The sequence below is a fragment of the Mesoplodon mirus genome, assembly GCF_964341445.2.
Source record: "Mesoplodon mirus genome assembly, chromosome: 7".
Taxonomy (NCBI): Eukaryota; Metazoa; Chordata; class Mammalia; order Artiodactyla; family Ziphiidae; genus Mesoplodon; species Mesoplodon mirus.
The window spans coordinates 81,794,434-81,815,527 of record NC_138983.1 but is presented as its reverse complement, the minus strand read 5'-3'; the positions used below and the strand labels follow the sequence as shown (position 1 = coordinate 81,815,527).

The window sequence follows — 21,094 nt, the reverse complement described above, 5'->3', positions numbered from 1 at the left end:
TCCATCTTAGAGATGAAGAAGCTGAGACTCAAAAGGCGAAGTGAGAGGACAGCATTACCTTGATACCAAACCCAGACAAAGACACTACAAGAAAACTACAGACCAATATCTCTTATGAACACTGATACCACAATCCTCAACAAAATAGGAGGAAACCAAATTCAACAGCACATTAAAAGGATCATACACTATGACCAAGTGGGATTTACTCTTGGAATGCAGACTTGATGGTTCAACATATGAAAATTTATCCATGTAATACATCACATTAACAGAAAGAAGGAAAAAAATGATCATCTCGATTGATGTACAAAAAGCATTTGACAAAATGCAACACTCTTTCATGATAAAAGCACTCAACAAATAGGGAATAGAGGGAAATTACCTCAACATAATAAAGGTCAAATATGAAAGGCCCACAGGTAGCATCATACTCAAAGGTGAAAGACTGAAAGCTTTTCCTCTAATTTCAAGAATAAGATAAGGATACCTGCTTTTGCCACTTCTATTCAACAAAGTACTGGAAGTCCTAGCCAGAGCAATTAGGCAAGAAAAAGAAATAAAGGCATCCAAATTCGAAAGGAAGAAGTAAAATTATCTCTGTTCACAGGCAACATGATCTTACATGTACAAAATCCTAAAGAGTCCATGAAAAACCACAACCCTCTTAGAACTAAAAAATAACATTCACTAGCAAAATCATAGGACACAAAATCAACACACAAACATCAGCTGTGTTTCTATATGCTCACAATGAACAATCTGAAAAGGAAGTTAAGAAAATAATTTCATTTACAATAGCATCAAAATGAATAACATATTTTGGGATAAATTTAACCAAGGTGGTAAAAGATGTGTACACTGAAAACTACAAAGTGCTGCTGAAAGAAATTAAAGACACAAATAAATGGAAAGACACCCTGTATTCGTGGGTTGGAAGACTTAATATTGTGAAGATGTCATTACTACACAGCAGGATCTACAGATTCAAAATCCCAACAGCAGTTTTGGCAGAAATAGAAAAATCCATCCTAAAATTCATATGGAATCTCAGTGGACCCCAAATAGCCAAAATACTCTTGAGAAAGAAAAGCAAAGTTGGAGGTCTCACACTTCCTGATTTCAAAACTTACTGCATACAAAGGTACAGTAATCAAAACAGTGTGATACTGACATAAGGTCAGGCACATAGGCCAATAGAATAGAATAGAGAGCACAGAAATAAAACTTTGCATATATGGTCCAATGATTTTTGACAAGGGTGCCAAGATTATTCAATGGGGAAAGAACAGTATTTTCAACAAATGATGCTGGGAAAGACTGCAAAAGAATTAAGTTGAACTCTTACCTTACACCATGTATAAAAATTAACTCAAAGTGGATCAAAGACTTAAACAGAGTCTAAAACTATAAAACTTTTAGAGGAAAGCACAGGAGGAAAGCTTTATGACATTGGATTTGGCAATGCATTTTGGGATATGATACCAAAAGCATAGGCAGCAAAAGTAAAAATAGATAAATTCAACTATATCAAAAATTAAAACTTCAGTGAATCAAAGGACACAATAAACAGGGTGAAAGGCCATCTAGAGAATGGGAGAAAATAGTTGCAAAACACAAATCTGAAAAAGGGTTAATATGAAGAATATATAGAGAACTATAACTCAACAACAACAACAAAAAAGAACCCCCAAATAACCTGATCAAATATGGGCAAAGAACTGGAATAGACATTTCTCCAAAGAAGATATATAAATGTCCAACAAGCATATAAAAAGATGCTCAACATTACTAGTCATTAGGGAAATTCAAATCAAAACCACAGTGAGATACCACCTCATACCCATTAGGATGGCTACTATCAAAACCAAACAAACAGCAACAGAAAATAACAAGTGTTGGCAAGGATGTAGAGTAGGGGAACACTTATGCACCGCTGAGAATGTAAAATGGTGCAGCTGATATGGAAAACAGTAGAGCGGCTTCTCAAACAATTTAGAATAAAATTATCATATGATCCAGCAAGTCCACTTCCGGGTATATACCCCAAAGAATTGAAAGCAGGAACTTAAAGAGTTATTTGTACACTCATGTTTATAGTAGCATTATTCACAATTGCCAAAAGGTGGAAGCCACCCAAGTGCCCACTGACTGATGATTGGATAAGCAAAATGTGGTCCATCCATACAGTGGAATATTATTCAGTGTAGGAGGAAGGAAATTCTGACACATGCTACAACATGGATGAACCGTGAGGACATTATGTGAAATAAGTGTCACAAAAAGGCAAATTTTGTATGATTCCACTGTGTGAGGTACATAAAGTAGTCAAGCTCATAGAAACAAAATAGAACGGGGGTTGCCAGGAGCTGGGGAAGCGGAAACGGGGAATTGTTGTTTAATGGGTACAGTTTCAGTTTTGCAAGATGAAAAATTCTGAGGCTGGTTGCACAACAATGTGAATAACTTACAACTACTGATCTGTACACTTAAAAGTGGTTAAGACGGTAAACTTTATAGGTATTTTACCATGATTTAAAAAATGGCTAAGATGAAGGGACTCACTCAACATCAGGATGCTGGCACAGGGCAATGTCAGGGTTTGAACCCAAGGCTAATTCCAAAACTTGTACCTTTGATTTGTACCCTGTGATTTTCAGAGTAGAGAGTGATTTAATAATGAGAGAGGAGACAGGCAGGACCTAATATACAAAACAAGTGCATTTTTTAAGGCTCCTGCATTGAAAATGTCTTTAAAAAGTATATAATGAGTCCATAAAATATTGAGACGTTTAAACTTCTATTAACAATGACCATCTGCTCTGATGACCCCTGTGCTTTAAGGAAGCCTCCTCAGGAAGCTGACTTAGTTATGACATTGCCCTGAGGTTCACTGACATTGTCGCTGAGGTTCGACGTGTACCTGGAACCGTCCTTTGGAGCTAGGTTTCAACCTTGCATCACCTGGCACTGGGAAGCCCCATCTCAGACCATAACCTCCCACTCCCGGCCTTCCTTATCCTCTGTCTCGTCCTCTCCTTGAGTCACGTAGCCTTTGCTCCCTGTTTGCTCCCTATGGGTAATGCCCTATACTCACCCAGCCTGGGCCCTGCTCAAGCTCACCAGCTCCTTCAAGTCCATCCCGGCCCCTAAACCCTCCTGCCACCCTCACACTTCTGTCCTGAGGCTGGCCTAGTGCCCTTTGGGCCCCCCAGCCAGCAGGTCCCTGCTCTCAGGCTTTTCATTCTACTTTGACAACAGCCTCCTAGGTCTTCACCTCCTGCACCTGCCTGCATCCTCTGTCTGCTTCTCCCGACCCTCCTCCATCCCTTTACACGGCGCCTTCTGCCCAGCAGGCCCACCTGTGCGGCTACATCCATGGGCTGATGGGCTCCTTGTGTCTGGTTTCTTGTTGGGTTTGGCCAATGGGGGGGTTAGATATCAGAGCAGGGAGGAGAGAGCTTGGGGTACTTACTCCCCTGGCTTCCATTCTCTGGGGCCACACAGCTTCCCTCAGAGGACTCTACCCAGCCCTCGGGGTCTCCGGGTCCCAGGAAATGCCCCTGCCCCTCACCCCTCAGCTCTGGGTGTGGGAACAGTCCTCACTCATACTAGCTCTGGGCCCTGCACTATCCTTTGAGGTTTCTCTGAGCCCTGCCCACTCCCTATGGAGTCCCTTCAGGAAACTCCCCTCCATCACTCCACACCCCTTTGAATGTGCCTTCAGCTCCCTGCCAGGACCTGGACTTCCCAGGCATGGAGAAGCTCCTAGATGGGACCTTCAAGGCTTCTCCTAGCTGCCAAGGGCCTCTGCGTGGTCCTGCCTTCATCCCACCCTGGTCTGGTCCCTCTCCTCAACCATCTCCTCTTCTGCATCCTCACCTTGACAGTGTAACTTCCGTCTAACCTGTGAACATGCTCACCACCCCCTCGGCCTGGAAACACCGCCTCTTCCCCCTTCCTTTCCTTTATTGTCAAATGGCTTCAAGAGGTTCCTCTCCCGCTGGGTCCTCAACCCACTGCCATTGCCCTCGGGGGCCTCCTCGGGCTCTCGGCCTCCCTGTGACATGTGACACAGTTGTCAGAGAGAGGCACGTGGCCTGGTGGTTCAGGGGTTGGGGGAGCAGGGCATCGTGGTGGTTACTAGACTGGGCTCGAGCCCAGCTCTCCTACTTCCTAGCAGGGTGACCCTGGGCAAGTGATACCTCAGCTTCCTCATCTGTTAGGTAACAAAACGACAGTCTTATAAGTTACTGGTGACGTATAAATGATATAATACATACTAAAGCACTTAGAAGAGAACATAGGGCAAATGGGAAATGTTCTCTATTATGAGCAAGAGGATGGGCTCTGGAGTTAGAAAGCCTTGAGTTCAAGTCCCACCTCTGCTACCTTCCAGCTGTGCAGCCTGGGGCATGGTTCTTTGCTTCTCTTTGGTTGCTCCCTGAGCAGCAAAAATGAGTTTGATAAGCTGGGCTTCGTAGGATTGACAAAAGGTACTGCTTGGTGACATGTTCAAAGGAGTGGGATAACATTTTTGAAATTAACTTGTGTGTGTGTGTTTGTGTGTGTGTGTGTGCGTTTTATCTATTTCTTTTAACTTTTTGGTTCTAGGCTATCCCATCCCCCAGCCCCATCCCCCCACTGCCTCCAGAAAGGGATGTAGTGCAGAAATAGTAAAAAAAAAAATGGGGCTTTCAAAAGAATAAGGATATGAGGAAACGGCCAGGCGCTGGTGAGACGACGAGTCTGGGATTGGAAGGAAAGAAGAAGCTTCTCTGCTTCCCCGTCAGCTGGATCCTTCCTCCCCGGTCTCCCCGGGAGAGCCCTGTGGACCGGTAAGGCCTCAGGAGAGGCTGGTCCTGAAATCAGACTGCCCGAGCGTGGTGCCCAGTGCCCCAGCCTCCCTCTGTGACCTCAGGCAGGATACTCAGCCTATCTGTGCCTCAACGCCCTCATCTGTAAAGTGGGGCAAACAACACTAACCTCCTAAGGATGAAATGAGTTAATACACTCGAAAGTGCCCAGAACAGTACCTGGCACAAAGCAAGCTGTCTCTGTGATGAATACCCTCAGCCTGGAAGCAGCTCTCTGGCTCCCTCACCTCTCTGACTGCTTCCAGGTCTCCACGCCGGGCTCCTCTCCCCTCAAATGTCCGTTTCCTCCGCACTCTGTCCATGGGCTGGGGCCACTGTGCCACCCCGTCGATTCGCAGGTGTGTATTTCCAACCCCTGGCTCATCTCCAGGCCCCAAACTGCCTGGCTGCTTCCGGGATGTTGAGGTGCTCACTCAACCAGTCCTGCTTCCTGCCCTCTTGGTAACGGTATTATCACCTGCCAGCTCATCCAGCCATCTTTCTCCGTGGCCTGTGGCATTGATCCTACTGATTCTTCCAGAAAGCTCTCAGACCAGTCCCAAAGCAACGGTCCAGTCAGGTGGTAGTATTAATGTGGTGGGCAGAATGGTCTCCCAAAGATGCCCATGCCCTGATCCCCAGAACCTGGGAATATGCTCCATGACGTGGCCAAAGGGACTGTGCCGATGTCAAGGTTACTAATCAGTGCTCTTAAAAGAGGGAGACTAAGGACTTCCCTGGTGTTGCAGTGGTTAAGAATCCGCCTGCCAATGCAAGAGACACGGGTTCGAGCCCTGGTCCGGGAAGATCCCACATGCCATGGAGCAACGAAGCCCGTGTGCCACAACTACTGAGCCTGCGCTCCAGAGCCCACGAGCCACAACTACTGAGCCCACGTGCCACAACTACTGAATCTGCGTGCCTAGAGCCCGTGCTCTACAACAAGAAAAGCCACTGCAATGAGAAGCCCGTGCACCGCAACAAAGAGTAACCCTCACTCGCTGCAACTAGAGAAAGCCTGTGCTCAGCAACGAAGACCAAACCCAGCCAAAAACTTTTTAAAAATTTTTTTAAAAGTGGGAGACTATCCTGGGTTATCCAGGTGGGACTAATTGAACTCCACCAGTCCTTATAAGCAGAGAACTTACTCTGGCTGGATTGGAGAGATAAGTGGTGTTTCTTGCTGGGCCCCCACTTAACAGCCCCAATGCTCCTCTTCCTGGGAAAGCACCAGGTCAACGTTTCCTCTTTACCCAAATCGCCCCCTAGATGGCGCCACCTCAGTCTGTTGCATGAATGAGGATCAGGAGAACATTGATCTCACATTTCACTGACAACCCCCATTCTGGATTCCACAGGGTGGAATTTCCCTAGCTTACTCAATTATCTTGTTATCTCAGTTAACTGAGAATTTCCAATTTAGATATTAGATGTTCCCAAAGCTAAATTTACACTCAAAAAGTGAAGCTTCTGTTTTTAGAAGCTTGAGTCAGCTCAGTCTGAAACTCAGCCTCACCTCCCCCGTCTAGCTGTGTGATTTGGGCCAGTTCCTTAACCTTTCTGAGTCCCATGTCCATGTCATCAAATGAGGATAATAATGATAATAGTAGTTCTCACCTTCACAGGATTTGTTTTGAGGATATAATTCTGTAAATATATATACAGAACATACATAGATGATGTATAAAGCCATGTGAGATACAGTAAGTAGTCCATAAATGTATGCTGTAGCTATTTGTATTATGTATGCTATTCAAAAGATTATGATCGAAAATTTCTTTCATCTCACATCCATCAGAATGGCTACTATAAAAAAAAAAAAAAGGGAAGGGCTTCCCTGGTGGTGCAGTGGTTGGGAGTCTGCCTGCCGATGCAGGGGACACGGGTTCGTGCCCCGGTCTGGGAGGATCCCACATGCCGCGGAGCGGCTGGGCCCATGAGCCATGGCCGCTGAGCCTGCACGTCCGGAGCCTGGGCTCCGCAACGGGAGAGGCCACAACAGTGAGAGGCCTGCGTACTGCAAAAAAAAAAAAAAAAAAAAAAAAAAAAGGAAATAACAAGTGTTGGTGAGGACGCAGGGCAAGTGGAACCCTTGTGCCCTGTTGTGAGAATGTAACTTGGTGCAGCCACTATGGAAAACAGCATGGCAGTTCCTCAAACAATTAAAAATAAAATTATCATATGATCCAGCAAGTCTACTTTTGGGTATATATCCCAAAGAACTGAAAGCAGGGCCTTGAAGAGATATTTATACACCCATGTTCATAGCATTGTTTGCAAGAGCCAAAAGATGGAAACAACCCAAGTGTCCATCAGTAGATGAATGAATAAACAAAATGTGGTGAATCCACACAATGGAATATTATTCAGCCTTAAAAAAGGAAGGAAATTCGGACACATGCTACAGCATGGATGAACATGGACATTATACTCAGTGAAAGCATATTATACTCAGTGAAAGAAGCCAGTCATGAAAAGACAAATACTGTTATGATTCTACTTATATGAGATACCCAGAGTAGCCAAGGTCATAGAGACAGAAAGCAGAACGGTGGTTGCTGGGGGCTGGGATGGGGGGACAAGGGGAGTTGTTGTTTCATGGGTGCAGTTTCAGTTCTGCAAGATTCAAAGAGTTCTGGAGATGGATGGGGGTGATGGCTGCACAACAGTGTGAATATATTTAATGCCACTGCACTGCACACTTAATAAAAGTGGTTAAGATGGTAAATTTTATGTTATGCATATCTTACCACAATAAAAAAAAATGAGAAAAATGAGATCACGATCTAGCCCTTTCCTCTGAACATTTTCCTCTTGGAAGCCCTCCATCTGCTGGTGAGAAACTAGTCCCATCAATTGCTGTGGTGGGTACTGACCAATGAAACCAGCTGCCAGTTCCCAAACAGGGGACAAAACATTCCCTGAGGACTGGTGAGACCAAACAGGTGAACCCCCAGAGCAAGGAGCACTTGGGGAGAAGCCAAGGGTGAGGTGGGGGTGAGGGGGGAGGATGGGAGCACGACCCAGGCAGGAGGACAAGCGCGATGCAGATGGGGAGCCAGCAAGTGCACCCTCCCAGGCCTGTTTCATTCCGTGGATTTCCCCACAGAGAGTCCACCTGTCACCTTCTGTCTCAAAATGCAGGTGTTCGCTTAGAATAACAGAAATGTGAATTAAAATGACAAAGGTACCATACTTCACCCCGTAGATCAGTGAAGATCCAATGGGGGGTCAGCACCCTAGGCTGGGGAGGGAGTGGGAGACGGGCGTCCACTGCTGGCAGGACACCACATCCGGAAACCTCTGGTGGGCAATTTGGCCATGCCCATCAGAGTTACAGCTGTATGTGTCCTTTGACAGAGCAGACATACCTGCACGTCCGTGAAATGATGCAAATAATAGGAGAATCCCAGCAGCCTTGTTTAATAATAATAAACAAGATTATGGTGTAGGCTCTGGTTCTTTTCTGAGAGGGAGCCCAGAACTGGCAGGGGCCAGGAAAAGGGACGAGAGTCATCCGGCTGGATGGGATCTGGGGTGTGTGTATGAGATCAGTCTGGCTTCACGACCCTCAGATCCCACGCTAGAAGGGCTGACACAGGCTGGAGAGATGGCTCCACCCATGAGAAAGGAGATGGCTGGCAGGACACTGATCACCGAGGGTGAGGGGTGGACACCAGCATTTCATCCCCCTGTCATGTCTGTTCTTTCTTTTTCTCTTCCATCTCCACCCTCGTAGCTGCAGCCCTGCGCTGACTTGGGCTGTCCTAGAGCTCAGTCTTCTAGGGATCCTGGGACTTCCCCAGGGTGGGACTGAGGGAGTCCCTGGGGAGGGGTAGGGTCAGTCAGCCCTTCATTGTTTACCCTTCGCTTCTCTTTTCCTCAAAACAAAGTTTATTGAAAGAATACACACACACACACACACACACACACACAAGCAGGAGTTCTGCTGATCAAGAACAGAGAGGGAGGGAGCACTGATGGTGGGGTTCTCAAAGTGTGGTCCTGGAGCCAACTCCAGGGGACTCCATTCCCCCCACCTGAACCTGGGGAGCATATAAATGTGAAGATTCCTGGGCCTTACCCCAAACCCACTGGGTCAGAATGCCTAGGAGTTCATGTTGAACAACCACTCTTAAACATACGGAAAATCCAACAACCACTGGCTTTGGTGTTTCTTCATTCTGGAAGAACTGAGTCCCTTTCTCAGCAGAGTTTAAATAACAGCCACATCCAACTCTAAAGATTACAGTTTACAAGGCACAACAAATCATATAACTTATAACTTGCAAGGTTTAGCTGTGAAATGAGCAAGGCTGAGGCTTTTGAGCCATGTAAAATGGGAGAGGGGAGATTGTGAATAGAGCTCCTGATGGCTCGCCTGCACACAGCAGCTGGGATGTTCACTGGCAGGTCTCCCCCTTGTTTACAATCCTTCAAGCCTTCTTCCCACTGCTTTTCAGATAAAGATCCAAACCCTTATGGTGATATGAAGGAGGCCGACTTGTCCCTTAGCCCTCCTCCTTCCCACTCTGACTTCTGGACGCCCTGGTTTTCTCTCAGTCCCTTGGGTTCACAATATGCTCTTCCACCTCAGGGCCCTTGCACATGCCATTCCCTTCTCCTATTGTCTAGTTAAGTCCTCCTTGTCTTCCATATTCCTTTCCTTTACAGCCCCAATGTTGGAATGGAATTAGTCACAGCTTTGTGGGATCATTTGACTTATTTCTCTCTCTCCTGGCAGCTTCCTGATGTCAGGGACCATGTCCAGTTCTGCCATCACTGTACCCCTAGACTTGGCTCGGTGCTGAGGCTCTGGGTAAATACTGGGCAATGAATGAGTGATAGCAACAGTTATCACTGTTGACTAGAAACAGTTCTCACTAGCCTGGCTATAAACAGGCTTCCTATTGCCTTAGGGAACCAAACTCCTTACAGGATATAGAAAAAAGTCTGGAAGGTAAAACCCTGCAAATATCAATATTGATATTTCCCTGAGCCAAATGATTACAAGTGACTTTTATTTTCTTCCTTATATTTTCCTTTCTCCCAATTTTTAAAAACAAGAAGCATGTAACTACCTTCCATTATCGGAAAGAGTAAATGATGTCGAAATACTACGATACCAATAGTCAAAACAACATGTCAGCCTTGCTGATGAGTAGAAATCTTTAGAAGCATGACTGCCTATTCTTTAGGATTGATCCAAGCAAATAAAACAATCTTTTTTATTTGCTAGATGTAACCTCTGGGTAAATGCAATGATGACTTTTTAGTAATATAAATCCCTGAATTTTTTTTTTTTTTTTTTTTTTTTTCGGTACGCGGGCCTCTCACTGTTGTGGCCTCTCCCGTTGCAGAGCTCAGGCTCCGGACACGCTGGCTCAGCGGCCATGGCTCACGGGCCCAGCCGCTCCGCGGCATGTGGGATATTCCCGGAACGGGCACGAACCCGTGTCCCTTGCATCGGCAGGCGGAATCTCAACCACTTCGCCACCAGGGAAGCCTAGTGACGTATTTCTTAAGCTAAGTCCGAGGAGCAGTAAGCAGTGAATTATTTATATACAATGAACGCAACTCAATTTCTGTCTAGTTAATAACTGTCCTCATTAGTTCCCTTTTCCAAATGGCTTATTAATGTCAGTGGATCCTCATCTCAACCCTGTGCACCTCTGAGGATTCTTCTCAGTCTCTGTTTTAGGAGACCATAATAATGATCATTGTGTCATTCACTGAGCACCACATGCCAGGCTCTTTATATGCATTTCTCACTTAATCCTCAGAATAACCCTGTGAGGTAAGAGGTTTACAGACAGGGAAAAGGAGCTCAGAGTGATTAAGTAATTTGGTTGAAGTCACTCAGCCACAAAGTAGCCTAATGAGATTCAAACCCAGCTCTGTCTATCTCCAAAGCCTGTGCTTTTAAAAATTACTACAGTTTTCTAATATCATAGTCCGGTTCAAAACAGAGATCTCTGTCTCTACTTTAGCCAGACAGGAAATAAAACTACCCCAAATCTATGCCTTGTTAGGATAAAGAAGAAACTACAGTTCTTCTTCTTCTTCTTTTTCCTCCCACTTTGCACACTGAACAGATGTTCTGTGTCCTTGAAGGGAGACCATATCATGGAGGAGAATCTCACGGGGACGTTCATGGAGTTATCTTTAAATCTGTTGCGTTTACAATAAACATTCTCAGAAAACTAGGAATAAAGGGGGAAATTTCTCACTTGGTAAGAACATGTATAAATACCCTACAGCTAACCTCGTACTTAACGGTTAAAGACTGACTTTTTTCCCCTAAGGTCAGGAACAAGTGAATATAAGGATTTATACACTGCTCTTGTTCAGCAGAGTCCTGGAAGTCTTAACCAGGGAAATAAAGCAAGGAAAAGAAGATTCAAGGCATTCACATCTCCTTTTCTGAAAGGAGAAATAAAATTGTTCTTATTTGCAGATGACATGATTGTTTATGTATAAAATCCCAAGAAATCTACAAAAGCCCTTATATAAGAAAGTGCAGTTAAGGTTCCAAGATACCAAGAAGCATACAAAAATCAACTGTATTTCTATATACTGTCAATGAACATGTGGACACCAAAATTAAAAATATAATACCATTTACAATCACTCAAAAAAAAAAAAGAGAGATATACTTAAGTGTAAATCTAACAAAACATGTTCAGGACTGGTATGCTGAAAACTACAAAACACTCATGAGAGACACTGAATAAATGGAGAAATATACCATGATCATGAATTGGAAGACAATGTAGGAGTATATCAATTATTCTCACATTGTTATATAGGATTAAACACAATTCCAATCAAAATTACAGCATGATATTTTGTATATACAGACAGGCTTACACTAAAATGTAAATGGAAAGGCAAAGGAACTAGAATAGGTTAAAAATTTTTTTTAAAGAAAAGTGGGAGGAATCACACTACCTGATTTAAGAGTTACATAGCGACAGTAATCAAGGCTATCTCATAATGGTAGATCCATTATGACAAATAGATCCATGAAACATAATAGGGAACTAAGAAGTAGCCCCCATAGAAAGTATGGCCAGATTATTTTTGACAAACTTGCAAAAGCAATTCAATGGAGAAAGGATAGTCTTTTCAACAAATGGTTCTGGAACAACTAAATATCCACATGCAAGAAAAATGAACTTTGACCTAAATCTCACATCATAAACGACAGTGAACCCAAAATGGTTCATAGATTTAAACATAAAAGTATAAAACACTTAGAAGAAAACATAAGAGAAAATCCTCAGGGTCAGGGACCTTGTGGCATGTTCTTAGACATGACACTAAAAGCATGATCTATAAAAGAAAAAATAACTACCTGGACTTCATCAAAAGTTAAAGCTTTTGCTCTGTGAAATACTCTGCTAAGAGAATGAAAAGACAAGCTACGGATGGGAGAAAATATTTGCAAACCATCTATCTGACAAGGGACTCATATCTAAAATACAGAAAGAATTCTCAAAACTCAATGGTAAAAAAATTAACAATTCGATTAGAAATACTTAAAAGATATGAAGAGATATTTCACTGAAGAGGATATGCAGAAGGCAAACACGTACATGAAAAGACATTTAACATCACTATCGATTTGGGAAATGCAAGTTAAGACTATGATGAGATACCACTACACACTTACTAAAACAGCTAAAATGAAAAACAGTGTTTAGGCTAATTGCTGGTGAGGATGTATCTCACACATTGCTGGTGGAAATGAAAAATGGTACAGCCACGCTGGATAAGCCTGGCAGTTTCTTTACAAACCGAATCTATATAAACACATATGTTAATCCATGCAATCATACTCCTGAGCATTTATCACAGAGAAATAAAAACTTATGTTCACACAAAAACCTGTACACAAATGTTTATGGTACATTTATTTGTAATAGCCCCAAATGGAAACAAAATGTCCTTCAAAAAGTGAATGGTTAAACATAGGTGATACGTCCATACCGTGGACTATTACTCAGCAATAAAAGAACAAGCTAATAACCTAAATGGATGTCAAGGGCATTACAATGACTAAAAAAAAAAAAAAAAAACAATCGCAAAGGTCATAGATAAATGATGAAAATTATAGAGACGGAGAACAGATTAGTGCTTTTCGGAGCGTGGGGACGATGGTGGGAGGAGGAATTGTGACTATAAAAGGAGCATCACAAGGGACATCTCTGATGATGGAATACTCCTATATCCTGAGGGCCACACCCAAATCCACACGTGGTAAAATGGCACAGGACTCCACACATGCTTCGTGCCATTCTCTCTACCATTTGTGCATCTATAATTATTTCAAAATAAAGTTTAAAAAACTCTGTTGAGTGAAGTCTGAGAGTGGTCTGCCTTTCACAGTCCTAAAGGGATTCCATTGCATTTCTCTTTCTGCTTCAATATTTTAATCCCTTTCAAAATTTTAAAAGGCTCAAAGCCACTGTTTTTATAATTCCTTACTTACAATTTCTTCCAACTTCCTTGGCTGTCAATGAGCTGGGACTGTGGACCAAGCCACAGCTAATTCAGAGAATGGAATGAAATGAAGTGAGAGAGCGCTGAGGCCATGCCCAGGGCTTACCCTGATTTACTACTTGGAGGTACGTGGGCGGGGGAGGGCTCTGAGGGGCCCATAGTCTCCAGAAGCTCTGGAAAGGGCGAGAAGCCATTGCTCAAGCTGGGCACTTCAGGTGGCCGTGGCTGCCACACGCGGAGCAAGTGAAGGTCAAGCATCAGCTCTAAGCCCACCTTCCAAACCACGCCATCAGGGTGGGACACTGCACACACAGTCAGCAAAGGACACAGGGCCCATCGCACTTTGCACTGTGCTCATTCTTACCACATGTGCCAGGGAGACCCAGCACATGCCGGGATTGGTTATTGGTGGCACACCGAGGAAGGCTGGGACTGTTAGCCAGAGGCTGTGCTTTACAAGAGACTGGAGTCCACAGAACAGTAAGGACTTTTGGTGGTGTGAGAGGTAGGGAGGGTCGGGGACTGGCTAGGAAGAGGTCTTACCTCTAAAACAAGGTCTGAATTTTCATGCCTTCCAATCGTAGTGCTTTTATTCAGGACAAAATAGCCTTCTGCACTCTTTAGATAGGCTTTCATATTCTCTGCTTTCCCTATAAAAGGTTTTCAGAAAACAATTTTGTTAGAAAAATACAGTCCTCTAATTATTCAATGTCATATTTAGAATGAATGGAATACACCATAATGTCCACAGGAGAAGTCAGCAGAGGTAGGAGTGGATAGCTGGATTTAACAATGATCACAATGATAATTCCGCACATTTTTAAGACTGTCCTTTTAACAGTGATAGCCGGCATAGATGAGCTTGCTTCTGATCACAAGAGGACATCCTTTATGTAACTCAGAGCACAAACAAGCAATAGCAAAAAAAAAAAAACCAAACAAATCTGAATTCCACTGATAACCGCTCTCCACCTCCCATTAAGTTTAGTTTGGGGTTAGTTATCTGACAGAATCAAATACTCAGTGTTACTAACCCACCACTTACTAGCTCTGTGACTCTGAGTGAGTTACTTATTCTCTCTCTATGCCTCTGTTTCCTCATCTGTAAAATGGGGCTAATGATACTCTGTATCCCAAAGAGTTTTGTGAGGATTAAATGTGAAGCATCTAGAATGGTGATTGCTACACTAAACACCCATTTGTCCTACTGTGATTGTGACTGTTATTAATCTTGGGCTTCTGAACTTTGACTCAAGAAACTCCAACTTCTACAGAGCTTCTTAAAGTGTGGAAGAGTCAGTCATCAAGGAAATGGGAATTAGAAGATACTTTCTTTTTAAGTCACCGCATTCCTTCATATATTTAGGTTGAAAAAAAAAATGATTTCCAAAGACAAAATATCAAGATTATAGCTTGGCTGTACGGTCAAGACTCTGTACGTATCTTTTCCTGGCATTTTATTAGGAAAATGTCAAACACAGAAAAGTTGAAAGAAGTGGATGGTGAACTTGTATAGAACCACCACTCAGATTCTACAATCAACATTTTGTTCTATTTGCTTTATCACATATCTACCCATCTATACATCTTATATTTTAATGCATTTCAAAGTAAACCCTATACATGTTTTTAAATTTTATTTATTTATTTTTGGCTGTGTTGGGTCTTCGTTCCTGTGCGAGGGCTTTCTCTAGTTGTGGCAAGCGGGGGCCACTCTTCATCACGGTGCACGGGCCTCTCACTATCGCGGCCTCTCATGTTGTGGAGCACAGGCTCCAGATGCGCAGGCTCAGTAGTTGTGGCTTGCGGGCCTAGCTGCTCCGCGGCACGTGGGATCTTCCCAGACCAGGGCTCGAACCCATGTGCCCTGTATTAGCAGGCAGATTCTCAACCACTGCGCCACCAGGGAAGCCCTATACATGTTTTTTATTATTTATTTATTTATTTATTTATTTATTTTAATTATTTTTTTTTTTTTGCGTTACGCGTGCCTCTCACTGTTGTGGCCTCTCCCGTTGCGGAGCACAGGCTCCGGACGCACAGGCTCAGAGGCCATGGCTCACGGGCCCAGCCGCTCTGCAGCATGTGGGATCCTCCAAGACCGGGGCACGAACCTGTGTCCCCTGCATCGGCAGGCGGACTCTCAACCACTGTGCCACCAGGGAAGCCCATATATACATGTTTTTTAAAACATAAAAATTTCAGTGACTTCAGCTGGTTCCAAGATATTGATGATAATTCACATGATATTTGAATTCTGATCCATCTCAGTGCCATGTCAAAGATAGCCTCTTTTCTTTTTTTTCCTTTTTTTTTTTTTTGGCTCTGTTGGGTCTTCGTTGCTGCATGCGGGCTTTCTCTAGTTGCGGTGAGCGGAGGCTACTCTTCCTCACAGTGCGCAGGCTTCTCATTGTGGTGGCTTCTCCTGTTGTGGAGCATGGGCTCCTGGTGTGCAGGCTTCAGTAGTTGAAGCACGTGGGCTCAGTAGTTGCGGCACTAGGGCCCTAGTTGTGGCTCGCTGGCTCTAGAGTGCAGGCTCAGTAGTTGTGGTGCACTGGCTTAGTTGCTCCGAGGCATGTGGGATCTTCCTGGACCAGGGCTCGAACCCGTGTCCCCTGCATTGGCAGGTGGATTCTTAACCGCTGAGCCACCAGGAAAGTCCCCAAAGTCTCTTTTCAACTGAAAGGTCACTGAAGTGTGAAGTTGTTAAACTGTGGATAAAAACAAAAATCTCTAGGTCTGACCGTAGAGGGTCTCCTGTCTGGCTCTGCTTTCCATCAACATCTCCATCATCATTCCATCACTGAATCCCTACTAAGTGCCAGGCACTGGGCTATCCTTTTACACACATGGCCTCTTTTCATCCTCAGAACCACCCTGCGAGGCAGGTGTCAGTATTGTCCCGCTTTACAAATGAGGAAACTGAGACTCAGAGAAGTTAAGGTCACACAGTAGTAAGTGTGTGACAACTCTGGGCCTTTGCATGTAACCAGTGTACAAACCTCCATTGCTGCTGGTGGGGCAGAGTAGGGGTAGGGGAATTGCACTGTCTGCTGACACTTGGCACATGTAATAAAAGAAAGTCCTTGAAACCAGCATTCTATCCTCTGAAAGGAAGACGAGACCCTACCTGGGGGTAAGAGAAATAAAAATAAGCTGGATAGTTTATATTTGTAAACTTTGAGGCCTGTGGATGTCCCACAAATATTGATGCTTTCAGATAATGAGAAATACATTTGATTAAGTTCGCTGTCATGTATACAGGGGAAAAGACATTTCCTCTTCCCAAAGAACCATGCTCTGCTGCCTTCAGTTATTAATCTTCAATTGCAGAGGACCATGTTAGCACGCAACACATTCAAGTCTAATTAAGCTAAAATGGAAACTTCCAAGAAATGTCTCTTCTGCAGGAAAACCACAGGAAAAGCCACTAATCTAAAACTTAAACTTGGATTATGCGCATATTTGTTTTTTAGCTCTCACCCCAGACGTCCCCAAGGCTGGGGTCTTCTCTCTGCTCAGACGTCCCCACTCGGGGCAACCACCTGACCACTCTGGCTAAAGGCACCCTCAGTCATGTTATTCCCCTGCTAGTTTTCCCCTGCTGTGTTTCCTTCCTTGTACTTATCATTCTCTGACATGTTCTTGTTCCTTTCTTTAGTTATGCTTGCTGTTGGTTTCTCTTTCACTAACATATATGTTCCTGGAAAACCAGAACTGTGTTCATTTTGTTCAGAAGCAATTCTTCATGGGTATGTTGTGTTTGTACCCATCTTCAGAGCAAAGGCATTGAAAGATTTTGTCCTGCACTCACTTTCCGAGGATGCTTGTATGGCAAACAGCTTGGGAGGATAGAGGTAATGTTTCTAATAAAGATAACGGCTCCTTCTGGGGCAAAAGTTGGGCAGGTTTGCTAGCAGCCCCTTTCAAAGATTGCAGTTTCCTGAGTTTGGAGTTCCTTACCTGGGACACAGACCCACTGTGCGCACAGCATCCACACTGGCTGCTCTGCACCACCCCGAGGGACTTTCAGGGCAACAGGAACCAATGCGCATATGCAGCTCTGCTGCCTGTTATGTCGGCTGTGCTGTGAGTAATCAAGTTCTTTGTTTCTGGCCCAGGAGTCTCTTGTCTTCTGCCAGGAACTATAAGCTGGGCAGGCTAACTTACTAACTTTCAAACAGGGTCAAATGTCAGACCCTTTGCAGTTCCTGCCAGTTCTGTGCATTACCCCTTCTCCAGGGCAGGGGGCGGCAGGGGGGCAGAACCTGACACATAGTAGGTGCTTGGGAAACACTTGCTGAGTGAATGAAAATACAAAGGGCACCTCAAAGCAAGTCAGTACAGCCAGCTGGCTAGGAAGCTTTGATAGTAACTACCTTTCATTTTTCCTGTCAGTATCTAGCTTAGATGACTCCTTGGAAAACCTAAATTCTATCTCTTTAGCTTTTGGATTGGACAATATTTCTCCACCTTCATTTTGCCCTGTGCATCACTTCCTTGCGTGAAAACACTGTCAAAGTAATTTGAATGTGTGGAGCTCTGTGAATTCGTTCTTACTCAGTGCCATGGAGCACCAGCCACAGGAAAGAGCAAAAGGGCTTCAGTCATCTGCGTTCCCCCGACCACTTTGGATGGCTCAGAATTGGGCTATAGGAGCAAACTTTCTTTTGAGGTTTACAGTGGCCTCAAAGTTCCTTAAAGAAGGGGAGTTCAGGTAAGGGGCGGGTGTGTGTGTGTGTGTGTCTCTGACCATTGGGTGGGTGTTGTCCATAAATCAGGGGAAACAGGGGTTCCTCTCTTAATCCCAGCTATACCCACAGGACATCCAAGAGCTGGTGCCCAGGAGAGGCTTAAAGCTCCCGTGCCGCCTCCCTTGGGGGGCGAGGTAGGGGCTGCACTTAGGAAGGAACGGCTGGTGTTGGGGCACCTTTTCTGGGGTGCTCCCGGCGACCCGAGCCTGGATCAGAGAGTTCGGACTCGGCTGGCGCCGGGTCCCCTGCCTAGCCCAACACCCTTGACCTCGCAGGGCTGGCCTCCTCCGGCCCAGGTTTCCGCCCGCCGCCTCCTCGCGCGCCGCTCTCACCTGGCCTGAGGAAGAAGCCCACGCCTCGTCCTCTGCCAAGAAGCCCTGACCTCCGCCCTGCCGCCCTCCCGCGGAGTCTCCAGGCGACAGCCCGCAGCCCGCGCGCCCGCCCGGCCTGTGTATGAACGTCGCCACGGCAACGCCATTCTGACGGCTGAGCTGGGGAGGGGCGTGGCGTGCGCGGCGCCCGAGGATGAGGGGGAGGTGCGCTGGCAGCACCCGGCCAATTACAGCCCGCTGCAGCGCTGCGAGCCCTCCCCGACCTGCCCACTAGAGGTCCCCAGCCCCGTTTCCAGGATGGGGAAACAGGCTCAGTGTTCACAGAAGTAGCTCCAAGTCTTACAGCGGGGAAGGAGCAGACTCGAGAATCCTTCCTACTGACCTTAGCTCTAGGCTCGGTGCGTTGAGGAGGGGGTGGTCAGGCGTGGGAGGGTAATGGAGCTGAACCACGAGAAGCCTGGAGGTTAGTCCCCCCGTCCCACCCGAATCTCTAGTTCTCTCTGTTGTGGAGGAGAAAACAGAGTAAGCTGGGGGACCATCACTTCTGGGGATGGGGGTGGAGATGGGAGATAGGTGCGGTGGAAGGAACACTTCTGAAAGAATGGAAGATTCTCCCACGTGCTAGGGAAGGGGTATTTACAAGCCCACAACCTTACTGTTCCTGTCCTTCCCTGTCAAAACTCGCGTTTATTCATTCATGTGTTCTTTACTTCTACAAACATCACCTGAGTCCCTACAAGGTCAGACGGTGGCCCCAGTGTTGACCTGGATCAGATCCTTAAGAAACCCCCCCGCACTCCCCATGGGCACGGGGCTGGGGGGATGGAGCGTGTGGAGAAGACATGCAAATGCTAACTATCTCCCCTCACCCCATGTCACCTCTTTTCAGATCAGCCCCTTCTGTCTGGGAGCAGAACAGCCCCGCTGACTACCTACAGAATGCCTCATTTCCCTGCCAGGAAATGACTGACAAGGTGCCCCAAGACAAACTCAAAATATTCATCTGAGAAAGATGAAAGATGGCAGACTCCACTCTAGTCAATTAGAAGAAGATATACGAGAGAAAAATCATGGAAATCGATATGGGATGGAATATATGGTAAAGATGCTCCCACATGCCTAGAGGCTCTTGGAAATGCACATTCCCTGGCACAGACCTCAGAGATTCTGATTAAGCAGCTCTGGAGCATGGTCCAGGAATGAATTTGTTGCATTCTTGCAAATTCCTTGTGCATTTGTTAAAAGCTTGGCAAAACCTCAGGACTTATTCAAACCTGCAGTTGAATCGCAGAGCCCTCCCAGCACTTGTGCCTAGAAATATTTTCCAGGCCCTCAGTCAGCCTGGAAGGTTCTGCCTGGGTTAGTTCCCTTCGACCAGAAAGACCTTAGGAATGTATGAGGAGTGACCACAGAGGCCGGGGCCCTGAGTGGTAACTTCAGAGGAACAGAGAGGGTCAGGCTCAACTCTCCAGGCACATTTCTGCCTCAGGGCCTTTGCAGTTAATGTTTCTTCTCCCTACAGGGCAATTCCCCCAGGGATCTCCTTCAGCTCCTTTAGATTTTTTACTCAAATATCACCCTATTTAAAATGGTCTTGGAATTCCCTGGCGGTCCAGTGTTTAGGACTCGGTGCTTTCACTGCCTGGTTCGATCCCTGGTCGATCCTGCAAGCCCCATGATGCCACCCAAAAAAACAAAACAAAACAAAAAACACCCCCCAAAAAACATGAAGAACAAAACAAACACCTCACTCTATTGCTCTTCCCTTCATCTTACCACTCCTCTAACATGCTATTTATTTAGTTTCCTTCTCTTATTTTTTGTCAGTCTCCTCACTCCCAACTCCCCCCTGCCCCCCAACTTAAGCTCCATGAGGGCAGGGATTTCTTTTCTCTTTTGTTCACTGCTGTATCACCAGTACCTAGAACAGTGCCTGAATGAACGAATGAGTGAATGAACAGGGGCAACCCTTGCCACCCGCCCACAGCCTTGCCTCCTACTCTTGAGCTGCTGAGCTGAACTGTCCTTACCCCAGGACCTAGGCTTCTGTAGCCTTGGCCCTCCCCAGCCCCACCCCCATCTCCATGCTTGTCTTCAGTCTCATCAACATGAGCACAGAATGCAACCCTGCTCACTGTCAGTCAGACCCTATGGAGCCCATCCAGGCAAGCCTGGAGCCGGAGCTGCCCATGGCCCCCTGATAGGCTTGGGAGAGCATCTGTTACCATTAGTCCATCTCTCGATGAGGAAATACTAAACAGAGAACAAAGCTGACATTCAGGCTCACTGGAGCAGAAATTGCCAAATCTTGATTGGATCCTGCCGCTCCCCACAGGATGCCACAGTCATCTGAAAGGGTGTGTGAAAGTCTAAAAACCCAGTTCAATGTCATCCACTTAAATTTCAAAAACAGAAACTAAAATACCCCAATAACTCATGGCTTTATCATAGCATGTCCTGGGCTGAGTGAGAGTTGTACTTTGCGATGATAGGGTGATCAAAATACTGCACCTGGGGAATTCCCTGGCGGTCCACTGGTTCGGACTTGGTGCTTTCACTGCCATGGCCCGGGTTCAATCCCTGGTGGGGAAATTAAGATCCCGCAAGCCACACGGCATGGCCAAAAAAAAAAAAGAGGTTTCTAGCT

General features: G+C 45.5%; 2 protein-coding genes across 2 annotated transcripts in view; one reads left to right on the top strand and one right to left on the bottom strand.

Annotated features, from left to right (window-relative positions):
- LOC309808007 (forkhead-associated domain-containing protein 1-like) overlaps nt 1–13,997 on the bottom strand; it is a gene marked incomplete at both ends in the record, with an annotated part of 79,263 nt that extends 65,266 nt beyond the window's left edge. The window contains one exon of the mRNA XM_082628016.1: nt 13,905–13,997. Within this exon, the coding sequence (XP_082484142.1) occupies nt 13,905–13,997 (93 nt within the window). The remainder of the gene's footprint in view (nt 1–13,904) is intronic.
- Nucleotides 1–21,094, top strand: part of LOC309808830 (forkhead-associated domain-containing protein 1-like) — a gene marked incomplete at both ends in the record, with an annotated part of 1,104,685 nt that overhangs the window by 184,035 nt on the left and 899,556 nt on the right. The window lies entirely within an intron of this gene.